Source organism: Arachis ipaensis, chromosome B3 (assembly GCF_059453495.1).
Source record: "Arachis ipaensis isolate K30076 ecotype BB chromosome B3, ASM5945349v1, whole genome shotgun sequence".
NCBI lineage: Eukaryota > Viridiplantae > Streptophyta > Magnoliopsida > Fabales > Fabaceae > Arachis > Arachis ipaensis.
Genome location: NC_142438.1, coordinates 130,119,631 through 130,141,619, shown reverse-complemented (window position 1 = coordinate 130,141,619; position 21,989 = coordinate 130,119,631). Strand labels below are relative to the sequence as shown.

Genomic DNA, 21,989 nt, shown 5'->3' with positions numbered 1-21,989 from the left:
CCGAAAGGTCAAGAGTTTTATCCTTTATGATGAATCCCAAAATCAGTTTAAGCTTTTGGGAAGATGTTTATTTTATAACTTAATAGTCCATTGTACACATTATACAAATAGTCTATACCCTAAATCCAATTATAAATGATTAGTAATACAAATTAGTAATTATTTTTAAGAGGTCCTGTTAATAACTGTCTAGTAGCCAACGTTGGGGCATTGGCAGCAAGATTAACGTGAGCTTCCGAAGCTTCAGAAAAATGATTATCCTAATTAGCACATGCATATAAATCGAGCCTAAAGACCTGAATATCTGATACACAAGATTAAAAAAAAAAAATTGGGTCACTAATATTTAGTATTTTTTGTTATTATTTAATTAAAATAAATATTAAATTATTTTTAATAAATAAATTTTATTAATTTATATATATAAATTTTAAAAAATATGAATATAAATTATATTAATTCATATATATAAATTCTAATAAATATATATACAAATTATATATTTTTTATTTTCTTACCTACAAAATTTTATAAATATGTAAATAAATTATTACTGACTAAGTATCGGTAGAAAATAATAATATTTATCGGCAGCTAATAGCATTACTCAATTAAAGGTACAATTAAATCAGTCCAAGCTAAGTGAAATACCACATGTTAAATTGGATCTATATATATATATATATATATATATGAGTAATTAACATATTTGATTTTAATTGCAAACGGAATTCGTTTAACCTTTTATTCTACGTTTGTAGATCAACCTTGAGAGGTATTATAATCTTTAACTCATGCCAGAGATAAATTTGAGAAAAGAATAAAAATTAGTTAATAATTAGTTAATATAAAATGATTGGAATAAAATGAAATTGATATTTTTTACTTTTGAAAACAGCAACAATATTACAATACTTATTAACGTTTTATTTAGTTGCAAAAATATTTTTAGAAAGAACAAAAATATATTAAAAACAACTCATCTTTATATACACTTATTAAATAAAAAGTATTGTACGTCAGTACGTCTACATTTTTTACCCCTTTTTTTATCGCACATTAACATTCACGATAGAAACAAAACAATGATAGGTATGAGGGGAAATTAAATAGGAGCTTTTTCTTTGGTTATGAAGAAGGGTCGTCTTAATTAGCTTGTTAACTCTTTGAAACAAATTATTATCTATGTTAAAATGTTTAAATATTTTTTAAAAATAATTAGCACTTTAATAAGTATCTTTAGCTAAACCGATAAAGAATAATTTGATTTTGCTTTAGGGCTGGGCAATAAACCCAAAAGGAGAAGCACTTTAAATTATTATTATTAATAATATTATTATGAGATGTGGGGTGTTGAAAGAAACCGACCTGCTTTGTAAAGCAATATTGCAAAGGGGAGTTGCATCTTTTTTCTTCGTGTACACTATGGGGCAAGCACATGGTTACCTGAGAAAACAGCCCCTTTTTTCTTTCTTCTTTGTTATCATTAAGTGGGAGGATCATTCATTCATTGTAACTGGAAACGAACAAGAAACGATGTTTTATTCCTTTCCATTGGGGATTACTGTTTGAATTTTGTTTTTAATGGGTGGGTCACATTTATGTATGTCCATGTCAGTTTCTTGTTTTATGTTTTGTGTTGTTACACTTCATCCACATATACATACATTGCAAAGTTTGTCAATCAGGAAAGCCACAACTCATGTTTAATGTCTTAACCTTTATTGTGTAAAACCCACTCAACTAGCATCCTTAACTACTTATAGCATATGCATCATGCACTTTAATTATTATTAGCTTGTTAATTATTTTTATCAGAAAACATAGTGCCTTGCACCCCATTTAGCAGTGCATGCATGTGACTCCTGTATCTTATATCAAGAGAATAAATACATGCAAGTTAATCGGTAATCAATTATTATTGTACGTAGTATAATTTGAATGAGTGGGCTCGACCCTCCAAGCGGGGACCGATTCCCGAAGGCAATATACGTGTAAGAAATATTGGTACCTCCCTTTGGCAAGAACAAAACACGTGTACTTGAGGACCATTAATGGCCCCAACACAGGATTCTGACAACCACCTCAATATGCTACATGCCATTGCCCATTGCTCTATTCTTTCCCATGTTGCTTTCATTTTCTTACTGCCTGCTGCTATGGATCAACATTTCAGAATCATGCATATCATATCTAAACTCTTTCTTATAATGTTATTATGATGCATCATTTCTATGATTTTTAATACAAAGCTAGGTTTGGGTTGGTGGAAACAGCACCACATATATATATATACACATGTAAGCTTATATAATGGGTGACCAACAATAGTAGTGAGACTACTACTGCTACCTTAAATCTACTATATCTATATGTAGCATTGCATTTTATTATTTTGTTGAAATGACAATGCAAGTGCATTTAATATTAATACTCTTCTACCTAACTCTACATTTACTTTCTACTCCTAAGATCACGAGTCAATGTCTCTTATATATATATATATGGTAAAATTTTAATATGTTTATGTAACTATGGTAGATATGAAAATATTGTTAAAATTAAATTAATCTTTTTTATATTTTAATAATTTTTTAGTAATATTTTTAAAAAATATTATTAAATAATACAAAACATTATTTTAATTTTAATAATATTTTGTAGAAGATCATAATAGGATACTAGAATATATATATTATATATTAGTAGCAGCAGAAGTTAGTGAAAAAGAAGCAAAGACAATAGGCAGATTATAATGGAGTTCAACTTTTCCTAACTCGCCAATAATTGAAGGCTTCAAGAATATATAGTTTAAATGAGCCTAAGACACATCAATCATGGTGTCATATAGAACATAGTTATTCTTTCAATGAGTTCAATCCTTCCATCAAATATCTCCTTTTTAGTGGATTCCAACTCCTCATTTTTCAACCCAATATAGATTCCCCTAACCCATTACTACTAGTGTCTTTCACTAACCTGACCATTAATGCTTTAATTAGCTCTTCTGCTTATTATTATTATTATTTAATATTTTATTACAAATTCAAATTTAATTAGAAACACCATTCAGCAGATGCGCTTTCCCTGAAGTAGGTTACTTCAAAGCAACAAAAAAGAAAGAAAGAAAGGTTTACTTTTCTTCGAACTTAAGTACCAATTATTGTTAATATTCGGGCAGTCACTGTTTCCATCTTCTTTTTTCTTTATGTGAATATAACACGCAGAATCTAGGCCATAACATTAGCTTATGGATTCGATGGTTACATTACATATCATATATTTTGAGTTAGCTTTTGTGTGTGTTTCTTGTTTCAAGAACAAGGGCACAGCTTTTTCCATGTGTCTAATATATCTTTGGTCATTTCATATGATTTGTGATTGCACTACTTTTGCTTTTTATGATAAATTAAAACTCTCTCAACTGCATGCTATGTCTTATTTTATATATAAGTTGCCAACTCACATTTCTACTTAAGCAAAACAGGCATTTTGGTTCATAAGAAAGTGGACATCAAAGTCACCATGGAATTATCCCAAACCTTTCTTTCTTTCTTTCTTTCCTTCCTTCCTTTAGAAAAGAAAAAATAAATAAATAAAAGGATTGAAGCATGCATCGGTATCTGCTAGACTACTACCAATACTTAAAATTAAAACACCTTTATAGACATAAGACACCAAATCTACTTTACTTTCTCTTATTTTAATTTAATTATCTACTCCATGCTGCATGTGATTTGCAGAACTTGAAATTGAATACTGCCCTGATGGCTAGTTGTTCACAGTCAAATTAAAGTTATATATTGAGTCAATCAAAGACTTGATCATTTTTTATTTCCACCCAAACCAATAATCAAGAATAGTGGTATAAGAGACATGATGGAGGGTATGCAAGAGGAAATCACCTTTTCTAACTATATATACCATATTTAGGACTTCATTTTGTGAGGGATGCATGCTTATCCGTACCGTAATCTCTGTGTGTTGGGTCTATGGCCATCATATATTTCCAAGACTCAAAGCAGTCAGAAAATTAATTGTCAGCACCGCTTGACAGAGAGCCAGAGTTAGCCATAGCTATGTAGTGTACTTGTTTAGCTTGGGCATGGACAAGGGAACATTGATTCAACCGTTGAATAATGACAAAGAGCTACCACTGCATATGTAGCATAGGCCGATTTGATTTGTATTTATTTATTTTATTGAGTCTAATAAGCTCACAAACGACTACATACAACAGCAACTTTTGAGTCAGCTGATGATATTGAAATTTGGTAATAATAAGGTAGTTCCATATATATAAGGGCCCCCCCTTGCTTATTACCTGAATCTCTTTGTATCCAATCATTGATGGTTATGATGATCTTATCTCCACATTAAGGATATCTTACTGGGATAGCATGTTCCTTGATCCTGCTATTGCAATTCTCTCTCTATATATTACTTCTAATAATGATTACTAATGCACGTGCAACTAAGTGGTCCTAGTTTGCCACCATACACAAGTGGATCGATCATTCTAGAGGGTAGAGTACCCATGCCATCTTTTGACTTTTTGACTTTAATTTTACCAATCCACAATGAATTCACTAGTTTGCATAAATTAATTAATGAAATCTGTCAATAACTCATCAAGATTGAATGTCCATTAATATTTGTGTGATAGATCTTCATAAGCCTTTTCATGCTTAATTCTTTCAAAGGCTCAATAGTCAATAATTGCCACTACATATAGATAGCAGCTTCTCCCTTCAATTCCTCATTCCTTTCTTTGAATTTTGCAAATAAAATAAGATGATATTATATTATAGATGTTAAACAAAACTTATATATCCCTTTCGATCACTTCTTGTCTCTAAGCCAAAATACCATCACCTCATGGGCTTAGTCAACATGTCATAATCCATAGTAATTTAATTTCTTTAAATTACAGCAATGTTTGTCCCTAGTTCCCTTGGTGTTTAACGACGGTATTTTCAATGTTCTCTTTACAAAATAAAAAGAGAAATATATATATATATATATATATATATATATATCCGTACGAGGTGGCAAACTGGATTATATACGTAAACTACTAATAATGTAACAATTGAGATGTTAATTATAATTATAATAATAAAATATACATAACATGAAACGGAGGTTATAATAATAATAATAATAATAATAATAATAATAACATGAAAGACAACTTTAACCCATTCAGACTTGCATCTGAAGCTACATAGACTTATCCCTGTACTGCTGCTACTCGGCTAATTACATCAACTTAGACCTGATTCAAACTCAGAACGAAAGACACTTTTGTCTTTCTTTTCGCATACATTTTTCTTCTTGTTCTAATCTCAGCAAAGCATTACAATACCAAAAAAAAAGAAAAAAGAAAAACTATATCCCACCGTAGCTGAACTTGATTTATAATTTTTTCTGCCACGGCAGGGATGTAATAGATATATATATATATATATATATATAATTTGGTCTAAGTGAATTTACACCCTAGAAGATGCTTGCAGGGATTCTTTCTTCCACTCCACCAAACGTTGAAGAAAGTCCATAACCTGCATGAGAAATAGTAAACAAATAAATAATCAGATATTTATTAACTTGGCGTACAGTACGATGGTGCAACAAGAGACAAAAGAAAAAGGAAACAAAAAGGAGAAAATTATATACTTGCCTCATTAGGTTCTTGTAAAGAGTATGCTGCATTAGTGTCTTTCGGAAATTTCGAGACAAGAATTCCAAGACCTTGTCCTCTGTCTCTCAATTTCTGTTTTCTCATTTAAGTTAGTTCAAATTATCCCAAAACAAATTGTGGTCAACCAATATAATTAAGTAATTAACTATGTACGATATATTATAACAATGGAATAAAAAATCGAGAGGAGTACTCGGATACCTTGAATGCGTCTTCATCGGTTCTATCATCTCCAATATAAACAGGAAATACATCACTACAGTTGGCAAATCCTGTTGATGAAAGCGATTAATTAATGTACTGTTTAATAAAAAATAAGATTGAACGAATAAATTAATCCTATAAGGAGATTGGGTGTCATCCTCTCAGGTAAGGGAACTAGATCAAGAGAGTACTGACCAAGAGACTCTAACAAAAAATCGAGGGCCTTCCCTTTGTCCCATTTAATAGTAGGACGAATCTCCAATACCTGAATAAAGAAACAAGATTGAAAGTGAGACATCCACATTTCTCATTCTTATGCGTCTTCGCAAAGCTAATTAATATTAATATATATAACTAAATCACATACCCCACCATATAAGCAACAAATAAAAAAATTAATAATAAAAAGAAGCATGTCCCACCTTCCTCCCTTGGCTAAGACGAAGCTTCCGGTACTTCTTTAACACTGATCTTACTTGTTGCGCCAGTTCACTCCATTTCTGTGCATCCACCCACACCCACCAGCACATTTTTATTATTCCAATTCAATCAAACAAGAATAACTTTCTGTCAGCAGTTAATGAAATTAATTTCTGAATTACCTTCTCGTCAACACAACGAAAATGAACAGAGACACAAAATTTGTTGTTCTCCACCCGGGCACCAGGAGTTGATTTCGTTTTCTCAACCAACTGTTGGTACACCTGAATAATTGGTACCAAACAGAATTACACTTTTTTTTTTATTTATTTATTCTTTTTTTATTTAATTAAGAAAGAAAAGAAATATATAATTGAGTCACCTCATCTATGAGAGGAAGAAATTCAGCGGCAGGTTGAAAAAGAACTGCCTCTGACTTGGTGTCCTACAAATGAAAGCAAGCATGTAGAATAATGCAAAATGAGTAAATGACTCAAGAGTAGATGTAAAGGTAGCTAAGCTAGCTAATAAGGTTTGACTCACTTACTTTGTTATATTTGGAGGTCTTTGTTGGGCCTTTTATATCCATGCCATGGCTTCCAGCATAATATAGTTCCGCCAACCGAACAAAGTTATATACCTATTTGTCACATTACAATGTGAAATTACTTCAAACAAAACAAGATTGGATTGGATCGCAGCAAGTGGAAGCAAATTGTACCTTGTCTCTGCATCTGCCCGTAACTATAGCAGTAGGAAAACACGTTGCAAGCTTCCTCACAGTCTTTCTCATCTGATATATATATATGTTATGTTTTGTTATGTTATATTACGTATGTATGTGAATCAAATATATATATATGATAAGAAGACACATACTGAATCGGACATGAAAGCACGATCGGGGTCATCGACTATGGGTGACAAGGTGCCATCATAGTCGAGAAACATGACTATTTGCTTTCCCTTTGATGCATGTATGATTTGTTGAAACATGTCTAGTGCCGATGGGTGGTTAAGCTGCTTTCACATACATTAAAGATCAATTAATTAATTAATTAATTAATAGATGGAGTGGTGAGTAGTAAGTAGTATTATTAGTTCTCACAATCCAAGAAGAGGAGTGGTCTTGAGCGAGAGAAGGAGTGGATTTGAGATGAGTGGGAGAAGAAGCTCTCATGGAGTCAAGCCAAGCATTGATTTCAAGGGTCTTCAAGACAGTCCTCCTGGGAATGGGAATGTAGGCTCCCGGTATAGCCGGTGGCTTTTGCGCCCTTTTAGTCTCCTCGGCGGGCACAACCACATTCTGTTGCGTCATAGTGAGCATAAGAAGAAGAAGAAGAAGAAGAAGAAGAAGAAGAAGAAGAAGAAGAAGAAGAAAGAGTGAATGTTGTGGGGGGAATGAGAGATAGCCCCTTAGCCCCTGCTTGGATTTATAGGTAGAGATGCTCCGAAACAAAACAAAACTCACTAAAGAGGCCCCCAATATCCCTGTGGTCCCTCCCACTATTCTTACTATTACTCTCCTTCCTACATGGCTTGTGTTTTCCAATTCAAAAAGAATAAGTGAATAACTACCACACTCACTGCTCGCTTTCTCTATTCCCTTCCCTTCCATTCTCTTCTCACTTTTATTCCTTCTTTATTTTTTTTATTCTTTTTTCTTCTTTTCGTGTTTATTTAATTGGAATTTCTTTTATACTTACTCTGTGTAAATAAATTTTAACACAGTCAAAAAAAGTGAAAGTATAAATAAATAATATAAATATTGAATAACATAAACAACGATTTAAAAAAAAAGTTAAATTAATTATTAAAATTAGATAATGTAACATTCGTCACATCACATTTTTATTCCATCTCAATCATCTTTCCCTTTCGATTCATGTTTTTTCCTTCCACCACGCTATGACAGAAATAGCGCTGTAGCTTCAACCGCCACAAGGTACAGTACCGCCAAACGCCGTCCACCATCATGGCTTTTTCCCCGCGCACCGCAGCCCCACGCCATTTCACAATTCGTAATAGCGTCATCCGACCACCGCAGTCCTTCTCCATCCTACAATTCGCAGCAGCAAAAACAACTACCGTAGCCCCTCTCCCTCGCGTTGCTAGCTACGTCACCCGACCACTGGAGCGACGTCTTCCTCACGATTCACAGCAGCGCCATCCGACCACCATAGCACCTTCTCCTCTCAGATGAAGAAGGGCGTTCACATCGTCTACGTGCCAAGAAGAAGTGTTATTGATGAGGATGCACTCGTTAGGGCCTTTGATGACAGAATTGTAGCTCAGACAACCCTTGATGTGTTCACCTAGAAGCTTCCGACAAAAGACAGCAAATTCGTTCAACACTGTAACGTTACTTTAACCCCTCATCTTAGAGTTAACATTAAAGAGGCTCAAGAGGGTGTTGCTATTGGGATTGCGGAGGCTATGCTTGGTGCCTTGAAGGGCGAGCTGTCCTCAACCGTTGTGAATGTTTCCATGGTACCCCTATGGTACTCTCAGAACTGGCTCCCTATGTGGTGCTCGTGGAGAACTGTGGTTGGTGTTGTAGGCGTGGTGTTGGTATCGATATATACTGGATGTTTATTTTACTAGATATGAGGATGGTTATGTTTATTTTAAATTGAATGTTTAGTTTGTTATATTGGATTTAAATATATACAGTTAAATTATACTAAACATTTATTTTACTAGATATGCGAATGGTTAATTTTATTTTTAATTATATGTTTAATTTTTTTGCTGATGAGAGGGCTAAATAGAGAAAAAACGACAACACTGATACTTGCTATGAGAGACGGATTAGCGCCGATCATTGTGACCGGTGAAGAATGGAGTGGCGCCGATGAAAGAGTTTGAGAGAGTAGGGTTGCGGTGGTCAACAGGATAAGAAAGAGATAGTTAAAAATTGAAATGCGAAAAATAGAGTTTTTCGTGGGAATAATTAGGGGTAAATTTTTTTTGTTTTTAACCTTGTCAGGCCATAATTACAATCTATTGTTCATGTTGTTCACAATCTCTATTATCTACTTAGTAGAATTGTTTAAAAAAATATCTTATTATTTAATCATTAAATACTTTAAAATTATTTTATTCAGTTAATTCATTTTAATATTTGAATCATAACAGATTAAAAACACCTAACACATTTTCTTTGTCTATTATTTCACACTTGTATATATAAAGAAAAGCAAAGTTGAAAAGCACGAATTTGTATAAGATAAGTGGTTTTTTATTAGGGCGTAGTGGCCCTTCAGCACTAACAGAGGCATGCTAATTAAAGTATATGCTTATTAAGATGAGAAGGTCATTTTACACATTTATGTGAATAGAAACAGCTTTTAGCTAGTAGTTGATATAATTTTTTTTAGTTTGAAAATTAGAGAAAATTATCTATAATTTTTTATATTTTATTTGAATATAGAATATATATTTTGAAATTTTTATTTAAATTAAATAAATATAGAATTTATAAAAATGTATAAAATTCAGCGTAATTACAGAAATATATAATGTATTATTTCTCATTTTTTAACAATGCCGTCAGTATTCGAGATGTGATACATTATGTATTTACGTAATTATGCTGAATTTTATACATTTTCGTAAATTTTATATTTATTTAATTTAAATAATTTTTTTATATTTTCAAATTAAATAAAAATAATTAATTTATTGCATTATTTCTATTTTCATAGGTTATAAAATTTGATAAATACTTATATAATTTCAGAGTATATTTATTATTTATTCTATAAATTTATTTTTATCTAAACTTTACATATATATTGAATTAATTAAATATGTAATTAGTTCACATGTTAAAAGTGCACAAATAAACATATTATGCACAAATAAACATAATATATATATATAATATAAAATAGATAAAAAGAATAATTAATTCAAAAAATGCGAAATAATGTATCTTTTTATTTCCCGCAAACAATTTCAATTAGGGCATGCTATAGATGGAATGCTTTTGGTGTACGGTTAACAGTTCTATATTTGTGGAACTAGACGAACCATGCCCATGGAATATTATTAACTATTGAAGGAAACAAGCAGCTCGCACCTAAAACCAGGTACATTGAACCAGAAATACCAGCAGCTGCGTGATTCTCCGTTTTCTTCTAAGAAAAAGTATTGGAAATAAACATTATATAACTAGTATTGTAGCTATTAGTTAACATTTATATTTAAAAAAATTCAAAATTTTTAAAAATAAAAATATTAAAATTTAATTAAAAAATATTTGAAATTTAAATTTAACAAAAAATTATTTTTAATAAATTTTATAATAAATTTATTTGACACTATATTATACTATTAATTAATAAAATTGACTGATAGACGACTGATTTATAGAATTAATTCTCTAACATCCTTCTTCTTCTAATTACATGGCACTTTGCGGGGCCGTGCATACCATCAATATTTGACATTTAGATCGATGTCATTACATTATTATGACAACAATAATTTACGAAACAAAACAAGATTAAACTTTAGATATCATTTTACGGTAAAGTTGATAGCATGATTAAAAAAAAAGTCAGAATTTATTTTATTAAATAAAGTAAGTTTTGGTTTTGATTTTTTTTGTTATTAAATATTTTTGTTATTATAGTAATTATAATAATTTCGTAATTTTGATAATAGTTAAAAAATTATAATCATACTTATTATTATTTGATAATTTTTTATTTTTTATTAAATTAAAAATATTTTCAAATAATAAAAATATAATTTTAACAATAATTTTTAAGTATTATCAAAATCTCATAGCTACCATAATAATAATAATAATAATAATACCAAAGTTGCATAGCTATTAGTCGTAAATTATATTCTTTAAGTATATTTTACAAAAAAAATATTTTTCTCCTCCTTAAAAGATTCCAAAGTAGTGACACTGTTATTTTCTATAAAATTAAAATAAATTACACCTTAATTAACTACTTATTTTAAAAAATAATAATAATAACAGGTATTAGTATGTGACATATTTCTAAAAGAAACAATTGTGCGAGTGTTGTGAAGAATTTGCACGGCATATTATATGTTTTAAAAATGTTATTTGTACATTAAAATCAGACACTAAAATCAGTTATTAATGTATTTGTGTATAAATATATATATTTTTTAATTTATATTTATATTTTAGCATATATTTTATACTGATGGCTAATTTTAGTATACACGTAGCATAAGTCTATATGTTTACGGAGAAATTAAATTAAGTAGGAAGGATTATACAATTGAGTGAAGAGAAAAAGAGAAGTGATATACGATTACGAGTGCAACATCCCGTGAAATAAAACTGGAAGCTAATAACAAGAGTGTTGCAGGGGAGAGAACATTGCGAGTGATGATTAGGCGTTTCCATCATTCTAATGGCACACAGCTACTTTAGAAAAAAAGAAAAATAAAAATGTTTATGAGAAAAATAATGGTACGGTGGTCTCATATTCCACCAAATAGGCATTGGTTGCCTGTAAGCACATGATGGACCAATGACCAGTCACATGAAATAATAATAATTAAAAAAGAAGAGCAACACGCGTCGTCCAATGTAGAAAGAGTTGCAATGTATGTGACGTATCAATTTTAATTTGGCAGTCCCAAGCAAGTAAGCAGCGGCCACCTAGCTTCAATTTGTTACCATTCACACACTTGCATACATTATCAATGAATGTTTCCGACTAGTAGGTTCATTTTCTTTTCTCATGCCACTCTCGCTCTTTGGTCAAATTAAAAATATAAGGCAAAGAATACACACCACGATTCATCCACCACTCTTTGCCGTGGCTCTCTTCCCTTCACCTGCTCCTCCCTTATAATAACCTGTTAAACAATAATATAATTAAGGTCCAACACATTTTATTCATACTAAATTAATATCTTATTTATATATTATTAAAATTTAAAATCTGAAATTTAATTTTTAATATTTAAAATTAGAAAAGTATTAACTAAAAAAAATATTTTATTGATCATATAATACTATTCTAATATAATTTTTGTCAAAAAAAAAAAAAAGTTTTCGTCCTTCTTGCTTCTGCGTGTCTGTGTCTAAAGAGGGAATTTAATTTAATTAAAGGCACTATATACGTACGTTACGTTAAAGGCATGCGTGTAGTTATACAACCCTAGCTAGCTGCGTGCACATACAGTTAATTGTATAAAGAAAAAACCCACAGTATTTGCTGACCGATGGGGTTTCCTTGCATGCCAAGTTTTCTTAATGCAAATGAATCTTAATTAATTGACTAAAGATATGATGAAGGTTCGGTATCTCATTATGTTATACATAATAATTAACTAAACTGTCCTCGGCAGACCAATTCGGGCTTAATTTAATTTAAATGTCTGGTACTTTCTGCTAATTTGTATACATAAACAAAAGGTGCACCTAGCTTAGAGCACGAGATTCCATTTCTGGTTACTAGATACATATATATATATGGGTCGTCTCGTTCAGACTTTTTTTTCACATGCAAGCATAGTTTTCTGGTTTCTTAATTGTGTTTGGTCTTTTTAAAACTCCATGTCCATGTATGTCTTCGATCAATATAATTAGAGCATCTTTGAAGGCATTTATTATTCCTTTTGAAATAGCAAGGTAATAAGTGTCTCATTCGCATCCATGCATGTGTTGGAGACCTTTTTTCAACCTCAATAATTTTTGAGTCAAAACCGGAGGCCTATGAGTTCTAGATGATGATCAGCGTAAAATTAGTTTATTGTCTTTTTGGTTCCCCCCCCCCCCCCCCCTTTTTTTTTCTTTTTTACTATAAAAGTAAGGTCGTTTGATTTTTGCTTTGTGCATCACTTATTTATAGTAATAGGTGCTGTCCACGGACCCATTCAAAGGGCCACAATGCTACATGAATGACACTACATATCCACCCGTATACTAATTAACTACCTACAATATATATTTATTTTTTATGCTATTAGTGTATAGATTAATTGTAAAAAATATAATTGCCATGTTAATTAAAAATTTGATACATTAATTAATAGCAATCATGTAATTAATATAATTAGATATAATTGCCATTTTAATTGAAAATTTAATACATTAATATTAATAATAATTTAATTAATATATTTAGATATAAATTATATCTAAATATGTTAAATTATGAATATAATGAAATTTCATATAAGAAGTATGTATATGATTTTGATACTTAAAGTACTTCTTTAAAATTTTTGGAATACTGTCACTTTAAAGATTCTATAATAGTGTAATTAAATACGCAATATAAATCGTAAGAATATTATATATGTGTATATTAAAATTAGTCATTATGTATGTATTTATGTATAAATATATGTGTTGTTTTAAATTTATTTTTAATATTATTTGTATTTTAATATGTATTTATTAATAATTAATTTTGACATATATTTAGTACGGAAATGTTTGGTAACCAAAGAAAATCAGCCAAAAACAGTCATAATTTGCCTTATTTAGCATTTATTAATTATTGCGATAATTAATTAATACTAAATAAGGCAAGTTCTGGCTGTTGTTTTTGTCTACTTAGCATTACCCATTTAGCATGGTTGACTGGTTGTATATATTTTAGGTAAATACAATTATTCAAATTTTCAAGTTAAAAAGCATTATACTTGAATTGAACACTAGACCTACTTCAATTACAAAGAATCTTCAATCATCTATGCGAGTCTTGAGTTCAAAACACATTTCTCCTCCAGAATCGAGGGACATTGATCAATTAAGTTTTAATTTGTTAGGGTGCAATGGTAAAACAAGGAACAGTTTGTAATTAACCTAGTTAGTTTCAGCTGTCATCAACTATGGTAAATTTTGCAGTCTTTTACTTTTTTGTGACCTATATAAATAGCAATAATAAGAAGAAAGAACCAAATAGGAAATAGTAATAGCTAGCAATGGGCAATGACCATTCACTCCAACATACCGTCCACATACATCTTAACAGTAAGGCCTGTGTGTATAGGGCACATGAAATTTCTTTCAATTCTGCTAGTTAAACAACAGAAATTATAAATAATATGAACAATAAATTATATTTCAAACTCACTAAATATAAATAAATCTAATTAATTTAAATTTTAAATTTTAAAATTAAAATTAACCTTTTTTTTTAACTTATTATTTAAATTATTTAAAAAAATACGTTTTTTCCTTATGCTTTTGGACTTCAATTTTTCTGTTACAAAATAAGGGTGAGTTCCGGCTTTGACAGTGCTTTTTGCGTGTGTCCCCTAATGTAGAAAGACAGTAAAGTGTTTGAAGCCTATCCAACAAGAAACATCCACGAATCCCTAAGGCCAAACCCTCGTTACTTTCAACGTGTCCCTTCGTCAAAACCCACACACCTTGTTTATGCTGACTCCTAGACACGCCACGTGTGTTCTAATTTCTTCTTATATTATATCATTTATAATAATTATAATTGTTCATAAATGTTTTGCTGTTCGAGATGAGAAATACTCTTTGTTCTTTAAATTTTTAGTCTTTAATTAATTTTTAACTTAAATAATATTATTTAATTAATTTAAATATTTATTTTTATAGGAAATTATTTATTTTTAGTTTCTCTTTTTTTTTTAAAAATTGAATAATAGACAATTTTTAAAGAATATTTAGTTGCACTGATTCGAAATTACGTGAACAAAATTACAGAGATTAGATCGGAAATATGATATTGTTATTATTTTTTTATTCTAAGTTTTTAATTTTTTGAGTTCATCATTCTAAATAGTAGAGACTTACAAAAACTACAAAATATAAGTTAGGATGGATCGCAAAAAATTCTAAGTTAAAAATTATATTTAAATGCATGTATTTAGAGTAGTGCATATGACTAAATTTAGTTAATTTTAGGATAGCGAGAATTGTCTTTTTTATGAGTTACCCTTTATTTAAGATATTTTTTTATGAGACACTCTCTTTTTATAAATTACTTGATACATTGATAGTTACTTGATAGTTACAAATCACAAAAATTGCTACTCCCTAACACTCCTCTTTTGTTATTATATCATATGATGTACTTAGATCTATATGTAATTAATGTTGTAACCTTCTTTTTAAAGATAGAATATTAGTTACAATATAGCAATTAAACTTATAAAATTGAGTTATTGAGTATTAAAATGAGTTATGAGGAATTAATATTCTTTTTATAATATATTTTTTAAAATTCAAAAAAATACTTAACCATCAAATCATGGATTCCTTAAAACTTTTCATACTCTTAAACCTATTCTTAGTATTAAACTTATAGAAATATTACATAACAACAATATAATTATATTTTTCACTTGCCTTACTTTTTATTTTGTTCTCCTTTTATTTGTTATTCCACCTCTCTTCAATCTACGCGTGTAGGCCTTATAATTAGGCTAAATTTTTGAATAAGGCATGAACCAAACAAATGAATGGTTTAGAGAAGAAGTCACATCGATGATGGATCGTTACAACAACATGATGGTCGGCTGATGCTGATTATATTCTTAGACTGAGAATTAGGCGAATATAAACAAAAAATCACATGATTTGAGGCTCATTATTGTATGTATGCATGTCCAGTGTCATTTTCATCTTTCTAGTTTCAATATATACTACGTACATAGTAAATGAAAATAATGCTTCATGCAGTCGAGGCAAATATATGCATATATATGAGATTCGTATCAATATATTCATCTTCTTAGGCGGCTTTTTACTGAGTTATATATCATCTGGAATTTGATTCGATTCTCTCTCTTTTTAATTAATTATTATAATGATCACATGGCTCGAACTGAATTGTCAACACCAGAAAAAGAGACTAACATTTTCTAAATGCACTTCATATTTTAATATGCGTCAATATACCAAACTATGATGACTTGATTTAACTGTTTTCCTCTTGTTTCTCTTTTGTGTTTGTTTCCATGATCTGATGAGTGCCAAACTAAAGCAAGCACCAGATAAATAATTAGGTTTTAATAAATAATTATAAAATAATGTTATATGACCAATAAATATTATTATTTTTTATCAGTAATAATTTATATTCATATTTATAAAAATTTTATGCATAATAAATATATAATTTATACTATATTTACTAGAATTTACACATATATCAATACAGTTTACACTCATATTTTCATAATTTATATACATAATGTTAGAGAATCAATTAGAATCATTAGAATCAATTTAGATCAATTAGCATCGTCTATATTTATATAGCATATCTGTACATTAATTGTAGGATTCTATGTCTTTATTACTTTGATTTATTTAGCACCTATAAATACCCCTTGTATATTGTACCTGACACACAACTCAATAATACACTTTTCACATCATTCTCTCAGTCTCTTGTTTCTAACATGGTATCAGAGCTTAGGTCCTTTTTTTTTTCAATGAATATTAGTTCATAGCCCCTTTGTTTTTTTCTTGTCGGCAGTGTTCTTTGGCCTCCTTTTTCGTACTTTTTTTGACGCTTTGGTTCGTCACCCCCATACCCTTCTTGTTCGTCTCCTCGCCGTGATTCCAACGCAACCAAAACCGTCGCCATCCGCCGCCGGACGCGCCTCCACGCGCCGCCTAAAGACGTCGTCACGACCAGGTTGATCTTTCACCCGTGCCTCTTTGCTCGCGATTTTCGAGCTGTTTCCGACGCTTTGGTTCGTCACCTCCGGTATCATCGTGTTCTTCTCTCCGTCAGCTTTCCAACGCCGCCAAGATCGCCGCCAACGACCACCACACGCGCCTCCACGCGCCGTCAGAACATTGCTGCCGACCACCATTCTTTCTCATCCGGAGGCTTCAGCAGCCGTTGAATCTTCGTGCAGATCGGACGTCCCTGGAGCGTCCACGTGTCACAAGGTAAGCTGGTTGGGCAACCCGACCCGCGACGACCCGACCCGACCCGCCCTGAGACCCGCGTGCCACCTGTGCGCCAGCGTGTCTCCATCCGCCTCTCCCGTGCTGACACGTGTCATCACCCGCTGACGTGGCGCTGACGCATTGCTGACGTGGCGCTGACGCATCGCTGACGTGGCTGCCAAGTGGACCATCCCTAAGGTTTTTTGGTGAGCTCTTTCCGATTCCGCGCTCTGTTTTCTCGTTTTCTGCCCCGAATTTGCAGTTTTCTTCTTCCTTTGCTATTTCTTCTATTACTATGGAAAAACCGGATGTCTTTCAGCCTATCCCTGTTATTCTTAATGGCTCCAACTATGCACATTGGGTTGAAGCCATGCGAGGATTTCTTAAAGGGAGAAAATTATGGCGATATGTAACTGGTGATATTGCTTGTCCTGTTAAGCCAACTGTATCCAAAGATGGTACCTCCAAATCCAAGGAGGATGCTGAGAAGGAGAAGGACTATGCAGAGAAATTGGAAGATTGGGATAGTAAAAATCATCAGATTATCACTTGGTTCCGCAACACTTCTACTCCTGGCATTCACTTACAATTTGGGCGTTTTGAAACTGCTAAAGAGGTATGGGATCATTTGGCGAAACGTTACACTATCTCTGATCTCTCTCATCAGTACCAACTGCTTAAGGAACTTCATAGCCTTAAGCAAGAACGTGGCCAAGCAGTTTTTGATTTTCTTGCTCAAATGGAGATTATTTGGGATCAGTTGACCTCCTGTGAGCCTGTTCTTAAAGATCCCACTGATGCTAAGGCATATGAGGATTATCGGAACCGGACACGTCTCATCCAATTTCTGATGGCACTTACTGATGACTATGAGCCGGTCAGGGCTTCTCTTCTTCATCAGAATCCCTTGCCTAGTCTTGAAGATGCTCTTCCTCGTCTTAAGTCTGAAGAAACGCGCTTGGGATTGCTTCGTTCTAAAAGTGAAACTGTCTTTGCTGCCACCGACAGAAAGGGAAAAATCTGTCGCAATTGTAATCGGCCTGGGCATTCCTTCTCCGACTGTCCTTCTATTGAATGTCGTAAGTGCAAACAAAAAGGCCACATTGGCTCCAATTGCCCGAAACTGTTCTGCCATTATTGTAAGCTCTCGGGTCACTTGATTGCTACCTGTCCTACTCGACCACCACGCTCAGATCAGAACAAGTATCAACCTCGTCCCAACCACTCTTCGCATGTGCCTGCCTCTGCTGCTGCTGCTACTGAGTCCACCTCTTCCACATCTCTCAACACACCTTCTGTCTCTCCATCAGATATTGAAACCCTTCTTCGGCAACTTCTCTCTTTCTCTGGTAATACCCCCGCTACTCTTTCCACCCCTCCAGGTAATTCTAAATGGTATTTTGATTCTGGTTGTTTCAATCATATGTCTCCTTTGCGTCATCTTTTTTCGTCGTTGTCTCCCACTACAAATGCACCTTCTGTTAACACTGCTAATGGTTCCCTCTTGCATGCAACACATCACGGGGTTATTTCACAGTCCAATATTCATCTTTCTGATGCTTATTTTATTCCAAAATTGAATTTTAATCTTATCTCTGTCGGTCAGCTTGTTGAACTTGGTTTTGATGTCATTTTTTCAAATTCTGGATGTCGTGTGCAGGATCGTCGGACGAGAAAGATCATCGGGACTGGATGTAAGGTTGGACGCTTATTTGAGCTCGAGAACCTTCATGTTCCCTCTACCCATATATGTGCTGCTTCCTCTCCATCTACTCTTCACTTGTGGCACCGACGTCTTGCCCATAGCTCCTTAGGCAAATTACGTCCTCTTATATCTACGGGTGTTTTAGGTCAAGTTCAAAATGAGTCTTTAGATTGCATTTCTTGTCACACTGCAAAACAACCTGCCTTATCCTTTAATAATAATTCCTCTATTGCATGCTCTCCTTTTGATCTTATTCATTCTGATGTTTGGGGACCCGCTCCCACCGCTTCTATGGGAGGGGCTCGATATTTTGTCCTCTTTATTGATGATTATTCCCGTTTTACTTGGGTCTATTTGATGACTAATCGTTGTGAGTTGCCTCAGATTTATATTAACTTTGCCACTATGGTTCGAACTCAGTTTTCAAAGGTCATTAAAATTTTCAGACGTGATAATGCTATGGAATATCGTGACTCCAAACTTTTAAATTTTCTCGCTGAACAGGGTACTTTGTCCGAGTTTTCTTGTCCTGGTACCTCTCAACAAAATGGCAGAGCTGAGCGTAAACACCGTCATATTCTTGACTCTGTCCGTGCGATGCTTATTTCCTCTTCCTGTCCTGAGCGTGCTTGGGGTGAAGCTGTCCTCACTGCTGTTCATGCTATCAATAGACTCCCTTCTTCTGTTCTTGGTAACACTACTCCCTTTGAGCGTCTTTATCGTACTTCTCCCGATTACAGTTCTCTCCGTGTTTTTGGTTGTGTCTGTTTTGTCCTTCTTCAGCCTCATGAACATAATAAGCTTGAACCTCGGGCTCGCATGTGTTGTTTTCTTGGGTATGCTTCTGAACATAAGGGTTATCGTTGTTGGGATCCTATCTCTCGCCGTATTCGTATATCTCGTCATGTTGTCTTCTGGGAACATCACATGTTCTCTAGTTTCTCCTCCTTTGAGTCCATTCCTTCTACTCCATCACCGTTTTTTACTAACCCAAATGTTGATCTCTTTCCTAGTGATGATACTACAGGGTCTACCCCAAGTCCACCACTCGAGGCTCCTGATCCTCCACCTTCTCCATCTCCCGATGATTCCAGTCCGGACGGCGATCCCACTCCTAGCGTCATGCCTCCTCCTCCCACTCGTTCTTCTAGAGTAAGGAATCCCCCTCCTCATCTTCTTGATTATCATTGCTTTTCTACTATTCTTCATCAACATGAACCTAAGTCATTCAGAGAAGCCTCCACAAATCCAAATTGGCAACAAGCAATGCAGGAAGAAATACAGGCACTTGAAAAAGCACACACTTGGGATTTGGTTGATCCTCCTTCTGATCAGGAAGTTGTGGGCAGTAGATGGGTATACAAGATCAAGACTCGCTCTGATGGCTCTATTGACCGTTATAAGGCACGATTGGTTGCTCAAGGTTGTACGCAAGAGTATGGTATTGATTATGAAGAGACTTTTGCTCCTGTTGCTCGCCTTACGTCTGTTAGAGCTCTCCTTGCCATTGCTGCGGTTAAAAGATGGTCTCTCAGTCAGATGGATGTGAAGAATGCATTTCTTAATGGGGATTTGAAACAGAGAGTCTATATGAAACCACCTCCAGGATATCCTTGTCCTTCCAGTAAGGTTTGTCTCCTTCGCAAGGCACTTTATGGACTTAAGCAAGCTCCTCGTGAATGGTTTGACAAGTTCAGCACTACCATATGCAGTCTTGGCTTTATTTCTAGTCCTCATGAGAATGCGCTTTTCATTCGTAAAAGCGACCGTGGAGTTGTTCTTCTACTTTTGTATGTTGATGACATGATTATTACTGGAGATGATGTTGATGGTATCTCTGATCTCAAGACCTCACTTCAGCGTACCTTTGAGATGAAGGATCTTGGTTCTCTCAGCTATTTTCTTGGTCTCGAGGTCATCTCCACAGATGATGGCATTTATCTCTCTCAGGCTAAGTATGCTTCAGATCTCCTTGCCCGCGCTGGGATTACAGATAGTCGCACCGAGTCTACTCCTCTTGAGCCTAATGTTCGATTTACCCCTATGGATGGCACTGTTTTGGATAATCCGACACTTTATCGTCAATTAGTTGGCGGTCTCGTCTACTTGACTGTCACCCGACCAGACATTGCCTATCCAGTTCATGTCCTCAGCCAGTTCTTGTCTGCTCCCCGTACTACTCACTATGCGGCAGTTCTTCGCATTCTTCGGTATGTCAAAGGCACTCTTTTTCATGGCCTTTATTTTTCTGCCCATTCCTCTTTGACCCTTCAGGCATACTCTGATGCTGATTGGGCTGGTGATCCCACTGATCGTCGTTCTACTACTGGTTATTGTTTGTTTCTTGGCGACGCTCTCATCTCTTGGCGTGCTAAGAAGCAAACGTTCACTGCTCGCTCAAGCACAGAAGCTGAGTACCGTGCCCTTGCTGACACCACTGCTGAGGTTATCTCGGTTCGTTGGCTTCTCGAAGATCTGGGTGCTCCTCAGTCGTCCCCTACTGATGTCTTTTGTGATAACCGCAGTGCTATTCAGATTGCCCATAATGATGTGTTTCATGAACGCACCAAACACATTGAGATTGATTGTCATTTTGTTCGGCAACGAATTCTTATTGATGCTGTTCGTCTCGTTGCTGTTGGGACACTGGATCAGACTGCTGATATCTTCACGAAAGCTCATCACCCGACTCGCTTTCGGATTTTGTTATCCAAACTCAAGCTGGTATCCTTAGCTCCCACTTGAGTTTGAGGGGGGATGTTAGAGAATCAATTAGAATCATTAGAATCAATTTAGATCAATTAGCATCGTCTATATTTATATAGCATATCTGTACATTAATTGTAGGATTCTATGTCTTTATTACTTTGATTTATTTAGCACCTATAAATACCCCTTGTATATTGTACCTGACACACAACTCAATAATACACTTTTCACATCATTCTCTCAGTCTCTTGTTTCTAACACATAAATTAATAAAATTTATTTATTAAAAATAATTTAATATTTATACTAATTAAAAAATAACTAAAAATACTAAAACTTACTGACCAAGCGTT

General features: G+C 33.5%; 1 protein-coding gene across 1 annotated transcript; it reads right to left on the bottom strand.

Moving 5' to 3' along the window:
- Window positions 1-5,110: 5,110 nt before the first annotated feature.
- LOC107631101 (putative trehalose-phosphate phosphatase J) lies at window positions 5,111-7,718 on the bottom strand. The gene is made up of 11 exons (XM_016334428.3): window positions 7,437-7,718; window positions 7,208-7,348; window positions 7,050-7,121; window positions 6,876-6,968; window positions 6,711-6,773; window positions 6,511-6,612; window positions 6,331-6,408; window positions 6,104-6,173; window positions 5,906-5,976; window positions 5,684-5,776; window positions 5,111-5,564 (listed from the first exon to the last, which is right to left on the bottom strand). The coding sequence occupies exons 1-11, from the start codon at window positions 7,653-7,655 to the stop codon at window positions 5,496-5,498; spliced, it is 1,071 nt and encodes a 356-aa protein (XP_016189914.1). The 5' UTR covers window positions 7,656-7,718; the 3' UTR covers window positions 5,111-5,495.
- Between the last annotated feature and the right edge of the window lie 14,271 nt (window positions 7,719-21,989).

Excerpts from the sequence above, each read along its gene's own strand:
- LOC107631101 (XM_016334428.3), bottom strand. The coding sequence starts at position 7,655 with ATGCTCACTATGACGCAACAGAATGTGGTTGTGCCCGCCGAGGAGACT. Across the intron at positions 6,409-6,510 it reads TTCGTTGTGTTGACGAGAAG|AAATGGAGTGAACTGGCGCA; the intron begins GTAATTCAGAAA and ends GTGGATGCACAG. Across the intron at positions 5,565-5,683 it reads CTTTACAAGAACCTAATGAG|GTTATGGACTTTCTTCAACG; the intron begins GCAAGTATATAA and ends TTTCTCATGCAG.